We start from the raw sequence: 15415 nt of genomic DNA on the forward strand, positions 1-15415 counted from the left end.
GTCGATTTTCAGGCCATTGGAAGTTTCCAAGTGGTTCTTCTGGATCAAAGCGACCGATAAAGATGGTGGATCCGCTCAAGAAATGTTAATCATTCACGTTCAACAACATAAATTGGAACTTGTAGTTAATCACGAATTTAGTTTAATAATAGGTATTGAACGATATCAAGAATTCCAACATTATGTTGACTGGTCCCTGAAGGTACTGAGAGCATTAGGAAAAATTTATAATACAAATATGACGGAGATAACAGTCAGAAGAATTAATTATACAAGTGAACCCGTGGTATTTACTTGGTCCAATGATTCTATTGCAACCAATTACTGTCCAAGAAGTGAAATTGTATCACTTTATCAGGTGAGTTGAATTGAAAATAATTACGATCAGTTAATATTGCAATTCATATTATATTTCATACACTAAGAAAATTTATTTGGATATTCTGATAAGCTAATCCCCTTATGACAATAGATTTAAACATATATAGTGTTTAATGTTTAATTCAAATAATGCAAATTCAAAACCATATTTATAAAATTTGAGATTTTGATTTTCCTGGATTCTTTTTTTTATTTATTTTTATTTAAAACTATTTTGATGTTCCAAGGGCTGTGTTGTGTTGAAAACGATATTGAACATTTCTTTTCCAGAACCTGTTAAATTCATCTTGGTTCTAAAGCAAAACCTCTTAAATATGCCTGCTCTGTAGCACAACCTATTAAATATACCTACAAAGTAACAAAACCTGTTAAATATGCCAACACACAAGCAAAACCTATTAAATATTACTGCAAAGTAGCAAAACCTCAATTTATATTAAGATATAAAATTTATTTTGTATATACATATAATAAGCTAAAAATTTCCAAGTTTGATATAACCTCAAAATATTTAATCTGATTAGATTTACATTTCATTCATAAGTAAAGCTTTTGAAAGATGATTTTAAGTTTTTTTTATATCTTGATACGCCTTTAAAATGGTGTATCCACAAGAAATCTATTCACCTCTGGGAATTCAATTGTAAACAAAGTTTGTTTGAAAGTAGGACATACTAATTTACGAGTTTCTGTACAGTTTTCGGAGTTGAATTTGTATGTTACTCATTATTTGATTCATACTTCATTGTTTTTCAGTTTGCAGTGTTCCCTTTGACTTAAATTTTATTCGGAGTTTATAATCTTTGATTTTATTGATTCGAAATGCCGTGTTCGTACAAGGACTATAGTTATGTCGCAATAATACAGGGTATAAGAAAGATCATTTTTTTTTTTCAAAAAAGTTCATGATTTGATTTTTCCACTCATCATTTTCATGAAAGGAAACAAACAAGTTACTAAAAAAATGGGTAACTTTAAAGAATCTATCCATAACTTCAGTGGTTTTTGTAATTCAATAGCTTTTTTCTACTAAATTATTCGTCCTGAATCCTGCTTTTCCAATTAAAGAAAAATATAGTAATTTAAGATGATGTCAGAATGATTTGTGTTAATTCTAAGAAAATTCACAAGCATAATAAAATTTTATCAACTCTGGTACTGAATTATGGTGCATTGTTCGTGGACGCGGCGACAACGTCACTTAATGGAATGTGCAAAGCTCAAGCAACGTAAATTGCTATCATGAGAATCTATATCATCATTTGATGCAGTATGGGATATTATGAGTACTTTTGATGTATTTTTGTGACGCACCACCAAATATTTATTCTATAACCGCAGAAGAAACTTCGATTTTACTTAAATGTAAATTAGTTAACCACTTAACAAATTGTAACATAATTTTCCAAAGCTTTTGCTTCTTTTTTTTATGTATTGCCATTGATTAATATTTATCTTAACACTCAAAACGCCTCGTTATTCCACTTGAGTTTATAATTATAACGCTCTGAATTAATTGGAACGGGAAAGATCGTGGTCTTGATTGTCGTGAGTGCTTAATGCATCCTTAAATACAACCTAATAAACAAATTTTTGATATGCTTTACCAGATTTTGAAATTCTGTATAGTATTGGAAGATTTAAGACAGTATAGCTAAAAAATAATCATTGAATGGATATTTCTTGATTATTTCAGCTCTTGTTTGTTTACATTTATTAATTTTTTTTTAGGTATTAACAGCAAATAAAGTTGGAGATCCTTCAAGGGAACTAAGCATTGCTTTATCTCCCGGACTGCGCGTTAAGAAAGTTATATATAAAGAGTTAGGATTATGTGAACAACCCCTTATTCCTGTTACACCTCCAACAAACTTTTCACCAATTTTGAGGAATCCTGTTGATAAGGTGAATGCTACAGTTGGAGAACTGCTTGTTTTCAAAGTTAAAGACGTAAGTATACAGAGCGTCATGTCGGATAGATACTTAAGAAGATAAATTATTTTAGGATACATTCTATGATCCTGAAGATGTGGATTCGAGAATGTTGAACATATCCCTTCTAACCGGCGAGAGACAACCCATTCCACCGGACAATTGGCTTCAATTTGACAGTAAAAACAGAGAATTTTTCGGTATTCCTAGAAAAGCGGGTAGAAGTGAATATCAGTTAGTCTGTGTTGATAGTGGTGGCCTTCCTGCTACTGATAGTTTAGAGGTTGTGGTGTATCCTCCTCTGAAGAAACCATATAATGTTGAATTTAGTATGAATATTACGGAAATTCCATATGAAATCTTCATAAACAGTGCTTCTCTTCAAAAGAAATTCGTCGAAAAATTAACGGTGCGTAGAAATTGAATATAATATATGGATTTGTTTGTAAAGTAATTTCCTTTTCAAATAAATACATATACAACAAGATAATTCAAAATATTTTGGTAAATGCCGAAGTATATGGAAACGTCAAGATTTTATGTTTTCACACGAAATTTTGATTAAAAGAGACCTAAAATAAAGATAATGTATCAACAAAACTATGTAAAAGAGGTCTAAGCTGAAAAAATTTATATAATTTGTTCAATTATTTAGTCTAATTTTGAGGGTTTTGGGCATAAATTTGTTATTTTTTTTGTAGTTTGGGTTAAAGTCAATTTGTTTCATTTTTTGTTTAAAACTTTTTTCTCTATAATAAATGTTTCCGGAGATATTTAATAAAATTGTTATAACTTTGAAGAAAGTTAAGGGGCAAACTAAGCTTTGTTTGTAAAAATCTTTTTAGGGATTTCCTTCTCTAAAAAATAACAAATTTTATCTAAAACTTCAGCAAAATCGGGAGTTAAGCTTTTGGAATTCTATCCGAAAATTATTATACAGATGTGGAATTCATTATAATTAATGACATACTACCAATCAAAATAAGTATATGATTCACTCATTCATTCATTGTCTGTTGTTTTCATTGAATCATGGAATATCAATAAATCATTCATCTTATTGATTTGTACACTTTCAGTATAAGCAACCATATAGCATTTTTCGAAATTTAATATCATTGAGAATAAAAAAGTTTTGATGAATAATTAAAATACAATTTTTTTATCATAATAATTAGTTGAATGTTATTTCATTCCGAAGTGTTTTGTTTCAGAAATTATTCGAAGAAACCAGTGCAAATAATTTCTATTTTCTTCCATTCAAACGGTCTTATGATTCCACCATAGTTACATGGTTCAATAAAACTTTGCCAGTAAATCGGTGCCCACAAGAGGAAATCAAACGCTTGGAATCTGTCTTACATAATATGAATGATAGATCAATTGCACATAAGGTTAGTGAAAAATATTAAAATATTTTCATTATGATTCATCTGTATAACAATATTCACTTACTAATTTGGATATTTCCAGGTCCATTCGATCATGGAACCAGAATTTAGAGTATCAACTATTAAAGTACATCTAACTGGCAACTGTAAACAGAGGGTAAGAGAACAGGAACCAAAATCAGAAATTAGTATCCCGGTTGAAGAAACTACACTTCCACCTAGCAGTGATGATTATCTCATCACTTTCATTGTCCCGGCAGTTATAGTTTTTATAATGTTATTTTTGGCAGCAGTAGCAGCTATTGTTTTATACAGAAGAAGACGTATGGGAAAGATGAATGTGGAAGAAGATGGAAGACAAACTTATGGGAATAAAGGTAAGTATATTTTTTATTTTGTTTGCGCATCTTATTATTGTGGCTATTTTGTTAGGAAGTAGGATGGTACTAACATACTTGTAGCACTGAATTTCGAACATCTCATATTTTTGGCGTCTATAGATATTTCAAGGTATATTATATAATGGGTATCCCAAAATTAACGCAAGATTTGAATTAAATAGAAAAAATATTTTGTAGTCTTTTGATTGTAATTTTTTCATTGAGTACTAAAGTACATACTATAAGGTTATTTATGGAATAACACATCGGACAAATGGTCACGACGGCTTTGCATACGCTCTCGTTTGTCGACATTTTCCATGACAATTCTGCATAAATGTGGCTGAATTTCGTTGATGCAACGTTGAATCTCTATTTTAGTGCATGAGTGACTGTGAGCTTGTTGACGTAGATCTGTAGGTAATTTTATATAAAAAAAATCTAATGGTATTAAATCACAGGATCTAAAGATCACCGAAACGAGAGAGTACACGACCTGAAAATGTCTCAGACAATGACAAAAAATGAAACAATTGAATTGTTTCATGAACTGTATGGCATGTGACACCGTCTTGTTGAAACCACATATTGGCCACCTAACTTAACCACATATTGTCATGTCGCGATTCGAGAACCATTACCATCCGGACTTGACCAGCTCCATTTTCAAAGAAAGTAAGGTTCCATTATGTCTCAAGTCCAAAATGCACACCAAACAGTGATACGTTGTGGATGTATTTGTTTTTTGATAATCACATGTGGGTTTTCAGAATCCAAAAGCGATTGACGATTAACAATTTTATCATGATGAAAATGATTTTGCTGATACATTTGTTGATGCTCAATAATCCATTCAACATTCAACAAACGCTCTTCACTGTGCATGTCCATTAGGCTTTAGTTTTTGTGTTAATTGAACTTTATAAACATAGAGATGCAAATCTTTTGTGAGTATGCGATGTAGATTTGGAATTCTTGTCCATCGAGGGTCTGTTTGTCATCTCCAACGAATCCTGTCTCCCGGAATTTTTCATTAAATATCTTCAGAGTTTAAGAAGTTAAAGCACTATTTAGACCATATTTTGTATAAAATTTTCGTACTGTAGTCGCGAAAATTTCATTGTGTAACGCTCCATTTTTACTAAACTGTCAGCTATTGTTTTTTAGGGTTGTCAAAACTTCTCTGTGTAAATGGCGGCAAATTTAATTTTGAGACACCCTTTATATAATTTAGATGTTTAAATAGAAATAAAAACCACCCTAATTAAAAAAATTATTCTAAGGTATCCCAGTTATCTTCCAAGAGGAGCTTGAAGAAAAACCTGAACCAGGTACAAAAGCACCGGTGATTCTCAAAGACGAAAAACCACCATTAGCGCCTCCAGAATATAGTAAAAGCGGTTCCGTTAAATTAACAGATGATTCGGAACCATATCAACCACCGCCACCTTTCACGCGTACACAGGATAACGGTAGACAATCCCGACCAAAACCCACCCCTACATATAGGAAACCTCCTCCTTACGTGCCTCCTTAACAATTACATTTCACGTTTTTCCAGCAATAAATTTGTTTGTCAAGCTGCCAATACTGCTATTGGTCAATAAAACTATTAGCTACATGAATTTTTACGGCTCGGCAACTTAATAATTTTGATATTTTGGACACTATTCCACAATATACATCACAAAATTTACACTGAATAATTGAATACTTTATAGATGAATAACTTTTTTAGATCATCAGAACTTATCTATGATATACTTAATCCTGTTACTCAAAATGTTACTTGATATTATTTTTTATTTTTTCCACCCCTCCTTCATATATAAGCTGTTGTAGTTTTGAAAATTTATTAATTATCATTTGGTATATGTGATTTGAAAATTAGACAAAACATTAATTGTTAATTATATATAAATGATTTTTAATCCCTGATTGAATATATGTATATTGTGAAATGCCTTTTTATTGTCCATTTTTTGGGTAGCCATCTCGATGCCAAATTATTATTACCACACCCACAGGATATTTTAATCTATTTTATATTTCTTTTATATATTAAATTATTAACTAGTTGCACAAATGATCTTTTTTTATTGATTTTATATTTTTTATATTAGAAAACAATAATATATTATCATTAAATTTGAAAAATTACTTTATAAGGTATATAAGTCAATAAAGAAACTCATTCTACAATAATATCTATATCTTCTACTTCTCTTTTAAAAGTTTTAGTACCTTCTACTGAAGTTGTCTATTTTGGTACTTGAATACCAAAATGTCTTGGAAATTTCGAAATTTATTTCTATGGATTATGAAGTAAACAAAATCTATTCCTTAGCAATTTAATACTCAACCAATACAATATTTACAGATTTTGAAATAACCCACACTTGTTTTACCATCATGGATCTTCACGCACCAGATTCGGATTCCCAATCCTCTTCCAGCTATTTTTTCATAATTTTCTGTTCCTAGAAAATACTCTTATTCCTCACATAGTTTTCCCTTTATTCCTTCCTATCTTCTCCATCTCATCAAACCACTGTATTTGTGCTCTTAATATACTGCTAGTGGACTATCCGGTGTTAAAGATCTCTAAGGAAAATTCACTCAAAAATATGCTTGAAATTAATTAATAAGATGTCAAATTACCTTTGAATATAATAAAAGACAGGTAACAAATATAGATTTACTCACCTCTGATGTTATCCAGTTCATTAAAACTTCAGAGAGCTCTCTTTGTCACATAAAACATAACTTGAAACCCGTCGAAAAACCGTGGAAAATGAAATCTTACACTACTGAACACTGTTGAGAAGTATATTCATTAATTTTAATTTGAAAGTGCTCCTACTCGTTCCAAGATCGATTTTGGAGTTGTTGTTTTGGTTGTCTACCTCGTAGTAAAATAACAAAATGGTCCACTCCTAAAGTCTGGTACAAGATTTTCTACATTTAACTGCTGCAACCGACTAAAATAGGCCAATAAACGTATTCTAATGGATTTCTTTACAAAGTCAACCCTTTAATAGACTAAAAGTCGAAATAGGTTTAATACAACAATTTCTTTATACTTAACGTGATTCATAATATTTTTGAATCGAATTTATGCTAAATAAAATTATTTACAAGAAATGTAAAATGTCGATAAAAACCTAAACTCAACAATTCTGAAGAAAGGGGTAGAAATACTCAGTACAGGAGGTAAGTTTAGGTAGGGGAGGCCAGTACACAGGGCACAGTTTGTTCCCCTTGTGAAGCAGTAAAAAGTTTAACTAGAAATCCTATACCTAGAACTAGGAGGATAAAAGTTCTTATTTGTACTTATTGGAATGATCTAGTACGGGAATCCACCGCCAAATTACTTCTGTTTTGTATTTTTCTTATAAGAGTATTTTCCTAGACAACGAAAAGGCTCTGGACTAAGTACTCTTTTTATATGTCACAAATTAAAGATATTTCTTTTATTTTTATCTATTTTGTAGAGCTTTCAACTTCGAGTGATAATATAAGACCTTAGTGCTTTGATAACTGCTTGATGAATCTTCATGTCACATTTTCGGTAGACTCTATTCTGATTCAGATACTAAATAATATTAAATAAACAATATGCGATTTGAATTTAATCTTTGTTGATGTTTTTTATCTTATAATTAGTAAGAATTTGTGCAACCCTAAAAGACATGATGTAGTGATAATTATGCTAATGACAATTTTTTTTATTGAAACTTTTTTATAGCAAAACTCAACTCACCACTCTAACTACTATTTCACTGTGATAATCATTGCTACTATTTATTAAATGATATGTAATTTTTTTACTTTTTTTTCTTGTGGGTGAGTATTTTATTTAGGATAAGCCGGTAAAATTTAAAACGCGATACTTGCAAATCTGTTTGACATAAATATTTGCGTAACGGATTTTGATATTTTTATTTTTAATATGTAATTGTATTTGAATGGTCATTTCACAAGTTAATTCTCTTCTTTTTATAATTTATTATGTGAATATAATCATATATTTAGCAATATTTCTTCCGAGATCAAGTAATAATTAATTGAACTTACGGTACAATTTTTTCGGATACAAACATGAAACCAAGAAATTATTTAAAAATATCTTAAGAAGTCACTTGAAAATAGAAATTAGACATAAATGTAAACCTTCTATACTTGTAACTGCTTGTGATTGAACTGGAAAATTATTGAACAGAAAAGTTATTCAGTATTTCGTATTGATTTCATTTCTTTCTAATCGAATTTTCAATTAAAGAAGATCTAAAATCTAGACAAATCATCTTGAAATATATATAAAGAGGTCTAAGAAGTGAAAAGTCGACAAAAGCTTTCAATATTTGACATCTGGTGAGGAATCTTCTGTTTCTGAAGCAAATACGTGAGCTGTCAAGCAAATATTGAAGCTTTAGAAAATATATTAACTATAAATAATTGGATGATGGTTACTTAGTCAGATGAGACGAAAATTAATAGAAATATCACGGTCAGTAGATAATGGAATTATAAAAAAGAAGATGAAGCACTCATATCAAAATTATTTTATACAAACAATGAATCTTAGTGGTAGTAATATCAAATTGTAGTTGTCTGACAGCTTATGACATTAAGCCAATTTCCAAACTCTTAGGGGTGTTGAACAATATCTTGTAAATGAAGTGGTATCATCAAGAAAGGCCATTTAAGATATTGATCTAATAGAAAATTAATGGATAACATTCACTTAAATGAATATAAAGCACCACTAAATTTAAAACACTACTTTTCATGGAAATGCGAGGATCTGAAAAGGTTACAGGAAAATCACAGAAAACCTACAACACCAATATATATTTAATCTTTTATTGATTTAATATATTTGATCTCATGGTTCACTTATTGAATCACAAAAGAAATAATCGAAAAACAATTTTCACAAGTCCATTTAAGTAATTTAAAATTAACGTGATATCACATAACATAACAATTTTCATTATTTTCATAAATATCTAAATATCTACACAAACGCAACAATTAAAGCAACTGTTGATAACAAAATAACATCTCACTATATACGCAAGATGCAATAATTAAAGCAGATGTAGATTATAAAATAACCTCTTCGTCACTCATCTACAAAAGATGTATCAATTACAGCAGCTGTAGCTAACAAAATAAAATCTTCTCACTAATATAAGCAAAATACAATAATTAAAGCGGATGCAGATAACAAAATAACATCTTCCTCAGTCATCTAGGCAGATGCAACAATGAAAGCAGTTGCAGATAACAAAATAACATTTTCCTCAGTCATTTACGCAGATGAAATAGTTACAGCAGTTGCAGATAACAAAATAACATCTTCCTCACTCATCTAGACAGATGCAACAATGAAAGCAGTTGCAGATAACAAAATAACATTTTCCTCAGTCATTTACGCAGATGAAATAGTTACAGCAGTTGCAGATAACAAAATAACATCTTCCTCACTCATCTAGACAGATGCAACAATGAAAGCAGTTGCAGATAACAAAATAACATTTTCCTCAGTCATTTACGCAGATGAAATAGTTACAGCAGTTGCAGATAACAAAATAACATTATCCTCAGTCATTTACGCAGATGAAATAGTTACAGCAGCTGTAGATAACAAATTCAACATCTTCCTTACTCATATTGCCATATATGACTTAACAAAACGGCTTTTTCACTAAATATTGAAGATTACTGTAGTTGTTTGATAGTTTTTTTACATTTTCGTTAGCTTGTGAATTGACCATTTAGCTTTTTAATTGTAAGGAATTGTTATTAAGGATTGTGCTAAACCTATGATGGTCTTGATATCTGATCTGTAAATATTAAAAAAAAAATACGTGTACATAAAGTTATACAAATAAACAGTTTTAGTTCTAAGAAAGAAAAGTGACTAATTGGCATATTTATAAAGATAAAGGTAAAGATATAAAGATTAGATTAGATTAGAAGTTTTTCGACGATCTACGCATTTTCATAGGTCGTTAAAAAAATATAGTGTACAACTGCAGAAATTTTATATTGTATGACAATATGAGTTACAGGTTCATTATCTTATTAAATATTTGTATAAATACAACAAACGTTTGAAACACAACAAACATGTCAGTATATTTAAAAAAAAATAATGAGAATGAATTAAGAGACTTAATTGATCAAAAAATCATTCAAGAACTAATGGATCCAGTTGAATCGATTAAAAATAGAATTTGTCAAATAGAATTATCACAATCATACATATCCATTGTATTTACATATCAAGGTAAATAATTTGTGTAAGATTCAGTTTTTTGAACTATTACAGTGTTGCCTATCCCACAAAAAAGTTATGTAACTAACTAAAAATTATGGAATTTATGGTACAACATAATATAATATTGATAGTGATATAATTGGATTTGAATTTCTTATTTTCATTATCGGGGTAAAAACAGAGTAATCAAAGTATTTGTTTGTTATACGTTGATTTTTCTCGAATTATATTTTTTCGATAAATAGAAGACTTACTTGTTTAGCTAAAGTTGTGATTACCTCTAAGTTTGATCTACGATGATTCCTGTTGTGTAATCCGACTCGAAGGATCATAAAATGATTTTCCGTTTATTGCCATGATGTGGTATTATCATTGATTGAGTTATGAGTACAAATGAATGAACGTGTTAACTTTACTTTTTATTTTACTTCTGAAAATACTTTTGTGTTATTATAAAAAACAGCCTTTTTCACATATATTAAACAATACAGTATATAGAAAAATATTCCGTAGCATTAGGTGTTATTTGAAATTATTTAAAATAAATTTAACACCTTTCATTAACGAAACAATTAGCTTTCTACTATCATCTACATATTCCTTCTAGTTCTAACAGATTCTCCTAAATGAAATTGTGAAGAATTTGCAATCAAATATAAAATATTGAAGTCGCTACATGGATTTAAAGTTCCACAATGGTTCTCGATGACTTCTTCTGGTATATAACCCAATTACCTTATCTTCTTCTATTTATTAAAAAATATTTATATTGTTGTATTCAATTTTCAGTCTCATTGAGATTCGCAAAATTAGAACTTATAACAGGGATCGTTAAATAATTGATTTAATACTTTACATATCACTAAATGATACTAAAGTTCCTTAGTAAACCAAATTAATTTTGATGTCAAATGTATTAATTTACATTGAGGATTATTAACATTTAGCGTGGAATGTACATAAAATAATATTTTCGGATATACAAGACCATTTTTAGGTTTTATCATTTTTAAACTTACTAGTAGTGCAGTTAACTAAAATAAAATAGAATTAGGCCAAAATGACAACAGTAGGTTACAGAAAATTAACGTATTTTAACATAAACTCATATATATACTGTATTTTAAATTATTTAAAAAACGTAGCTTCCTGTAATCTACTTGATTATTTCATGATCATGCAGGACCGTACTTATATATGAGCGTATATATTAAAAACGTTTTTTTTGTTCTAAAATTTTGTCATTGTGGTCATGACGTAATCTCAAAATGATTAGCACACATTGTATAGATTCAGATATGTGTAATTCTGACCAAAAGTTGGATCGTAACAATGAAAAACTTTTTATAAGTGACATAACTCGAATCATAATGTGATATTATTATATCATTATTTAAATATATTTGGTGTTTTATTGAAAAATATATGTGAATATTATACTTCTTGTAATTGGCCATTTTTTTTTATAATTCTATACATGCATCAAGTAATATTAATAGACTCCAAATATTCAAAAGAGTTTTCCTACTTTATTAAACCTGGACATGCAAATGTAATGGAAAGTGAAGTTATATTAGAAAGGATACTTCGCATCCTGCTGATTATTTCCTCCATTTATAAGTCCTTGATAAAATATAACTAATTGGAATAGAGAAAATAATTTGTTTAAAAAAATACTCTTTTTGAAATACAGTGCTAGTAAATACAAAATAATCGCTGTGATTACAATCTCAAGCTCAAACGTAATTGAAAATATATTGTTTTAAAATAGAGGAGCCATAGCAGGGATTTTGGGGTACACTCTAGCGTGGTTAGATTAGGGAAGTTACTTTGCAGAGCATTTCCATCATGGATAAGTCTTTGATAAAGTATAGAGTATTGTATAAGCTGTGTTGCCAACTCGATCTTCATTACAATTTTCTTATATATTTTTTAAAGAAGTAAAGGAAACATGACTGATTAAATATAATTTGCAAATTTCCACAAGCTGTAGCTGAATAATTTTTTACGCTTTTTCCGTGATAGAGTCTTTCAGATTGTATGTACCAAGACGATTTCTCAGATGAAGATACAGTAGAACCTCTATAAGTTGTCCACCTAAGAAACTAAGGTTTATATAAGTGTGTTAAATTGGTAGTATTAGATTTATATCTACAAATTTATACCCAAAAAATTAGATTCTTTTTATCTTACCCGAATAAAAACGCATCCTCATCTGGAACTTTTAACTACTCATAGAAAAAAGAACTAAACTTTTTTTCTTTTCATCCTTTCCCGGCTATTCCCAAATTATCATTGGATGTAAACAATTCATGGAGTACTACAAGAGAGGCAAGTTTTACTCGGATAAGCAGAATGACTGATGAAGAAACTTCTGGAAACCAGATGGAGAACAAAGAAAATTCAAGAAAACATCAAGTTACAGAGATTAAGTGACATTTCGGTCAACATAGAGTGTGTGTGTGTGGCTTGGAAGCAGGTCATTGAGCCACGTAATTTGTCAATGATTCTACCAAATAATAATTTCAATATCCTTGATAAAATTTACTAATAGATCTGAAGTATTTCGGTTATTTATGCTTAAAAGGTGTGTGATTGAGATCAACACAAGAATTATCATCGCAGGTACAGGCTAACGATTATGTATAACACACAGATTGGCGAGTTTACAGTCTCTGAAGACGATAACTTGGTTATCGAAACGCGCGTCAGACATGGTAATTGTGAGTGTTGGGGTAGTGGTAGTGTAAACAGTGTGTTCAGTATGAATATCGCGAATAACGGTTCCAGAAATTCCAACTAAGTATATATTATTGTCTTGTCAGCAAACTCTGCTAGTATGGATTTCAACAAGATTGAGGTAAAGCGACTAGATTACGTATGATTAGGAATTATGACTTTGTGGACTTTAAATACAGCTTTATAAGGAATGTTATATGTCGATAAAAATCTGTTCAACATAAAACTTTCTACAAAGGTTTGTGTAAATAAAAAAATTCGTATCCATGAAATTTAGAAAATCCTTCCAAATAATACTCATATTTCCGAATAGTTTCTGCTAGAACAGTCTGTGTAGTAATTTGAAATGATAGAGTATTTGAAAATGCCTATTTTTTGCTTTTTTAGGACTATATGATTGTAGACGCATCTCTCACCGCCTATAGGAGAAAAATAATATTTCTTATCATCTAAACTTTGGCTTGACCCTTGTATAAATCCCATTTTTCCTCTTCGGCTCCCATACTATCATATAATACACAAAAATTAGAGAAAGACAAATCAAAACAGTTGAATGAAATAAGAAAAATTACTAGTATAATGAGAATATTATTAGGGGTATGAAATCTATTGATGTAGTCAACAAAACAATAGTTTGTAAATATCTGATTAGGGAATTGGAAAATATGAAAAAATGGCTGTAGAAAGTAAAAAACTGTAAAGTTCAAGAAGATACTGGATTATACTATTTTTGTTATAAATTTAAAACATGGTCATAACTAATTAAATTATCAGTATTGGAAATGATTAAAAAACTGCTAAAATTCGAGGTAAAGGTTAGAATTTGTGAAAATGTAAAAAGTGGGAAGGACTCACATTCGTATATCTGGAAGGAGTTCAGAATTAATAAAGCAGAATTATTAGAATATAATATATTTTTTGTGAGTAATAGTTACTATAAAAAGTTTGTCAATTGTTAAAAAAGGATAATATAGAAATCTTCATATTGAATCGTGTTTATAACAATTAGTTACCAATAACTTTTTTATATAAATATTTTGGTATATTTACAAGACAACTTTTTTACGTATTTAAATTCGTATGTATAATCAACTTATTTTTTTGTTTTAATATTAATTATTAGTTAGATGGTTAAATGTATCATATCAGATTTGTCTCCCATATACACATCCATTTTGTATTAACCGTCTTTATTCAATACATAACAAAGTAAACGTAGTCTTTTATTTCATTACCTGTCAAATTTACATGAAAAATAAAACCAAAATACCTAATTTTGACTTATCCATATACGAATAACGAATAAATAACGAAACTGCGCTTAGAGGGCTCCTAGGTGGGGTACGAATAGTGCGTTGGGTATCTAGATATCTTGTCTATGCACGTGCCAAAACACGTTTCCGTCACTATTATAGTATTTGAGCAGTGGCGGTTTGAAACGAACGTGTTTTTATTTTTTGCCGAAAACCATGCGTGACGAAAAACAACGTATCAATCAAAAATTACTCGTTAAATTGAAAAAAACTCCCGACTGAGTGCTATTAATTGTTGCAAGAGACCTATGACAAGAATTCTCTATCTCGTACGCGTGCTTTTGAGTGGTGTAAGTACTTTAGTTAAGGCCGAGAGAATACTGAAGATGACCAGGTCGTTCTGTGACTGTTTCAACTCCGTATTCCGTGACGAAAATCAACCAAATTGTGCGTGCAGATCGTGGATTGAGCATCCGGATTATTGCCGAGGCTGTAAACGCCGATAAAGAAACGGTTAGGAAAATTGTACACGAGAAATTGCACTTGACAAAAGTCTGTGCGAAGTTGGAGCCAAAAAATCTGACTCCAGGCCAAAAGCTCTTGTGTCAACGGATCTGCTCAGATTTCCTTGAAAGATTAAAAAAAGGTCTGCTTTGAAAGACACCCGATTTGAGTCGTTGGAAGCAAAAAAACGGCAAAGCTCCTAAAGGCACTCACCAAATAAGACTTCCAGCACGGCTTAGATCAATGGAAAAAACGTATGGAAAGGTGTGTGGCGAGGAGAGGGGAGCATATTGAAGGGAAACAGGGGAAGAAATTTCGTTATTTTATAGCCACACCTCGTATTGTTACTGAATTAATGAAGGGAATTCAAACAAAGATCAAGTAACGTCAAAAGTGCGAGAAAGTAGTTCTAGTAATCACATTTTTATTAAAATAGACTTGAGAAAAGGTTTTTTCTTTATACCTCGGTTGAAAGTACGCATTTTTGGCACCTATTTCTAGGCGGAAAGTTGTATTGGTAAAGTTACACATTCAGGACCTATTCGG

At 30.2% G+C, this 15415-nt stretch overlaps 1 protein-coding gene across 2 annotated transcripts in view; it reads left to right on the forward strand.

Moving 5' to 3' along the window:
- Nucleotides 1-14326, forward strand: part of LOC130444138 (uncharacterized) — a 132728-nt gene extending 118402 nt beyond the window's left edge. For both annotated transcript variants that reach the window (XM_056779174.1, XM_056779173.1), the window contains 6 exons: nt 13-358; nt 2113-2331; nt 2387-2722; nt 3528-3707; nt 3787-4081; nt 5368-14326. In XM_056779174.1, coding sequence (XP_056635152.1) covers nt 13-358; nt 2113-2331; nt 2387-2722; nt 3528-3707; nt 3787-4081; nt 5368-5621 — 1630 coding nt within the window. In that variant the 3' untranslated portion in view covers nt 5622-14326. The remainder of the gene's footprint in view (nt 1-12; nt 359-2112; nt 2332-2386; nt 2723-3527; nt 3708-3786; nt 4082-5367) is intronic.
- Nucleotides 14327-15415: the final 1089 nt, after the last annotated feature.

This window comes from Diorhabda sublineata, chromosome 5, assembly GCF_026230105.1.
Source record: "Diorhabda sublineata isolate icDioSubl1.1 chromosome 5, icDioSubl1.1, whole genome shotgun sequence".
Taxonomy (NCBI): Eukaryota; Metazoa; Arthropoda; class Insecta; order Coleoptera; family Chrysomelidae; genus Diorhabda; species Diorhabda sublineata.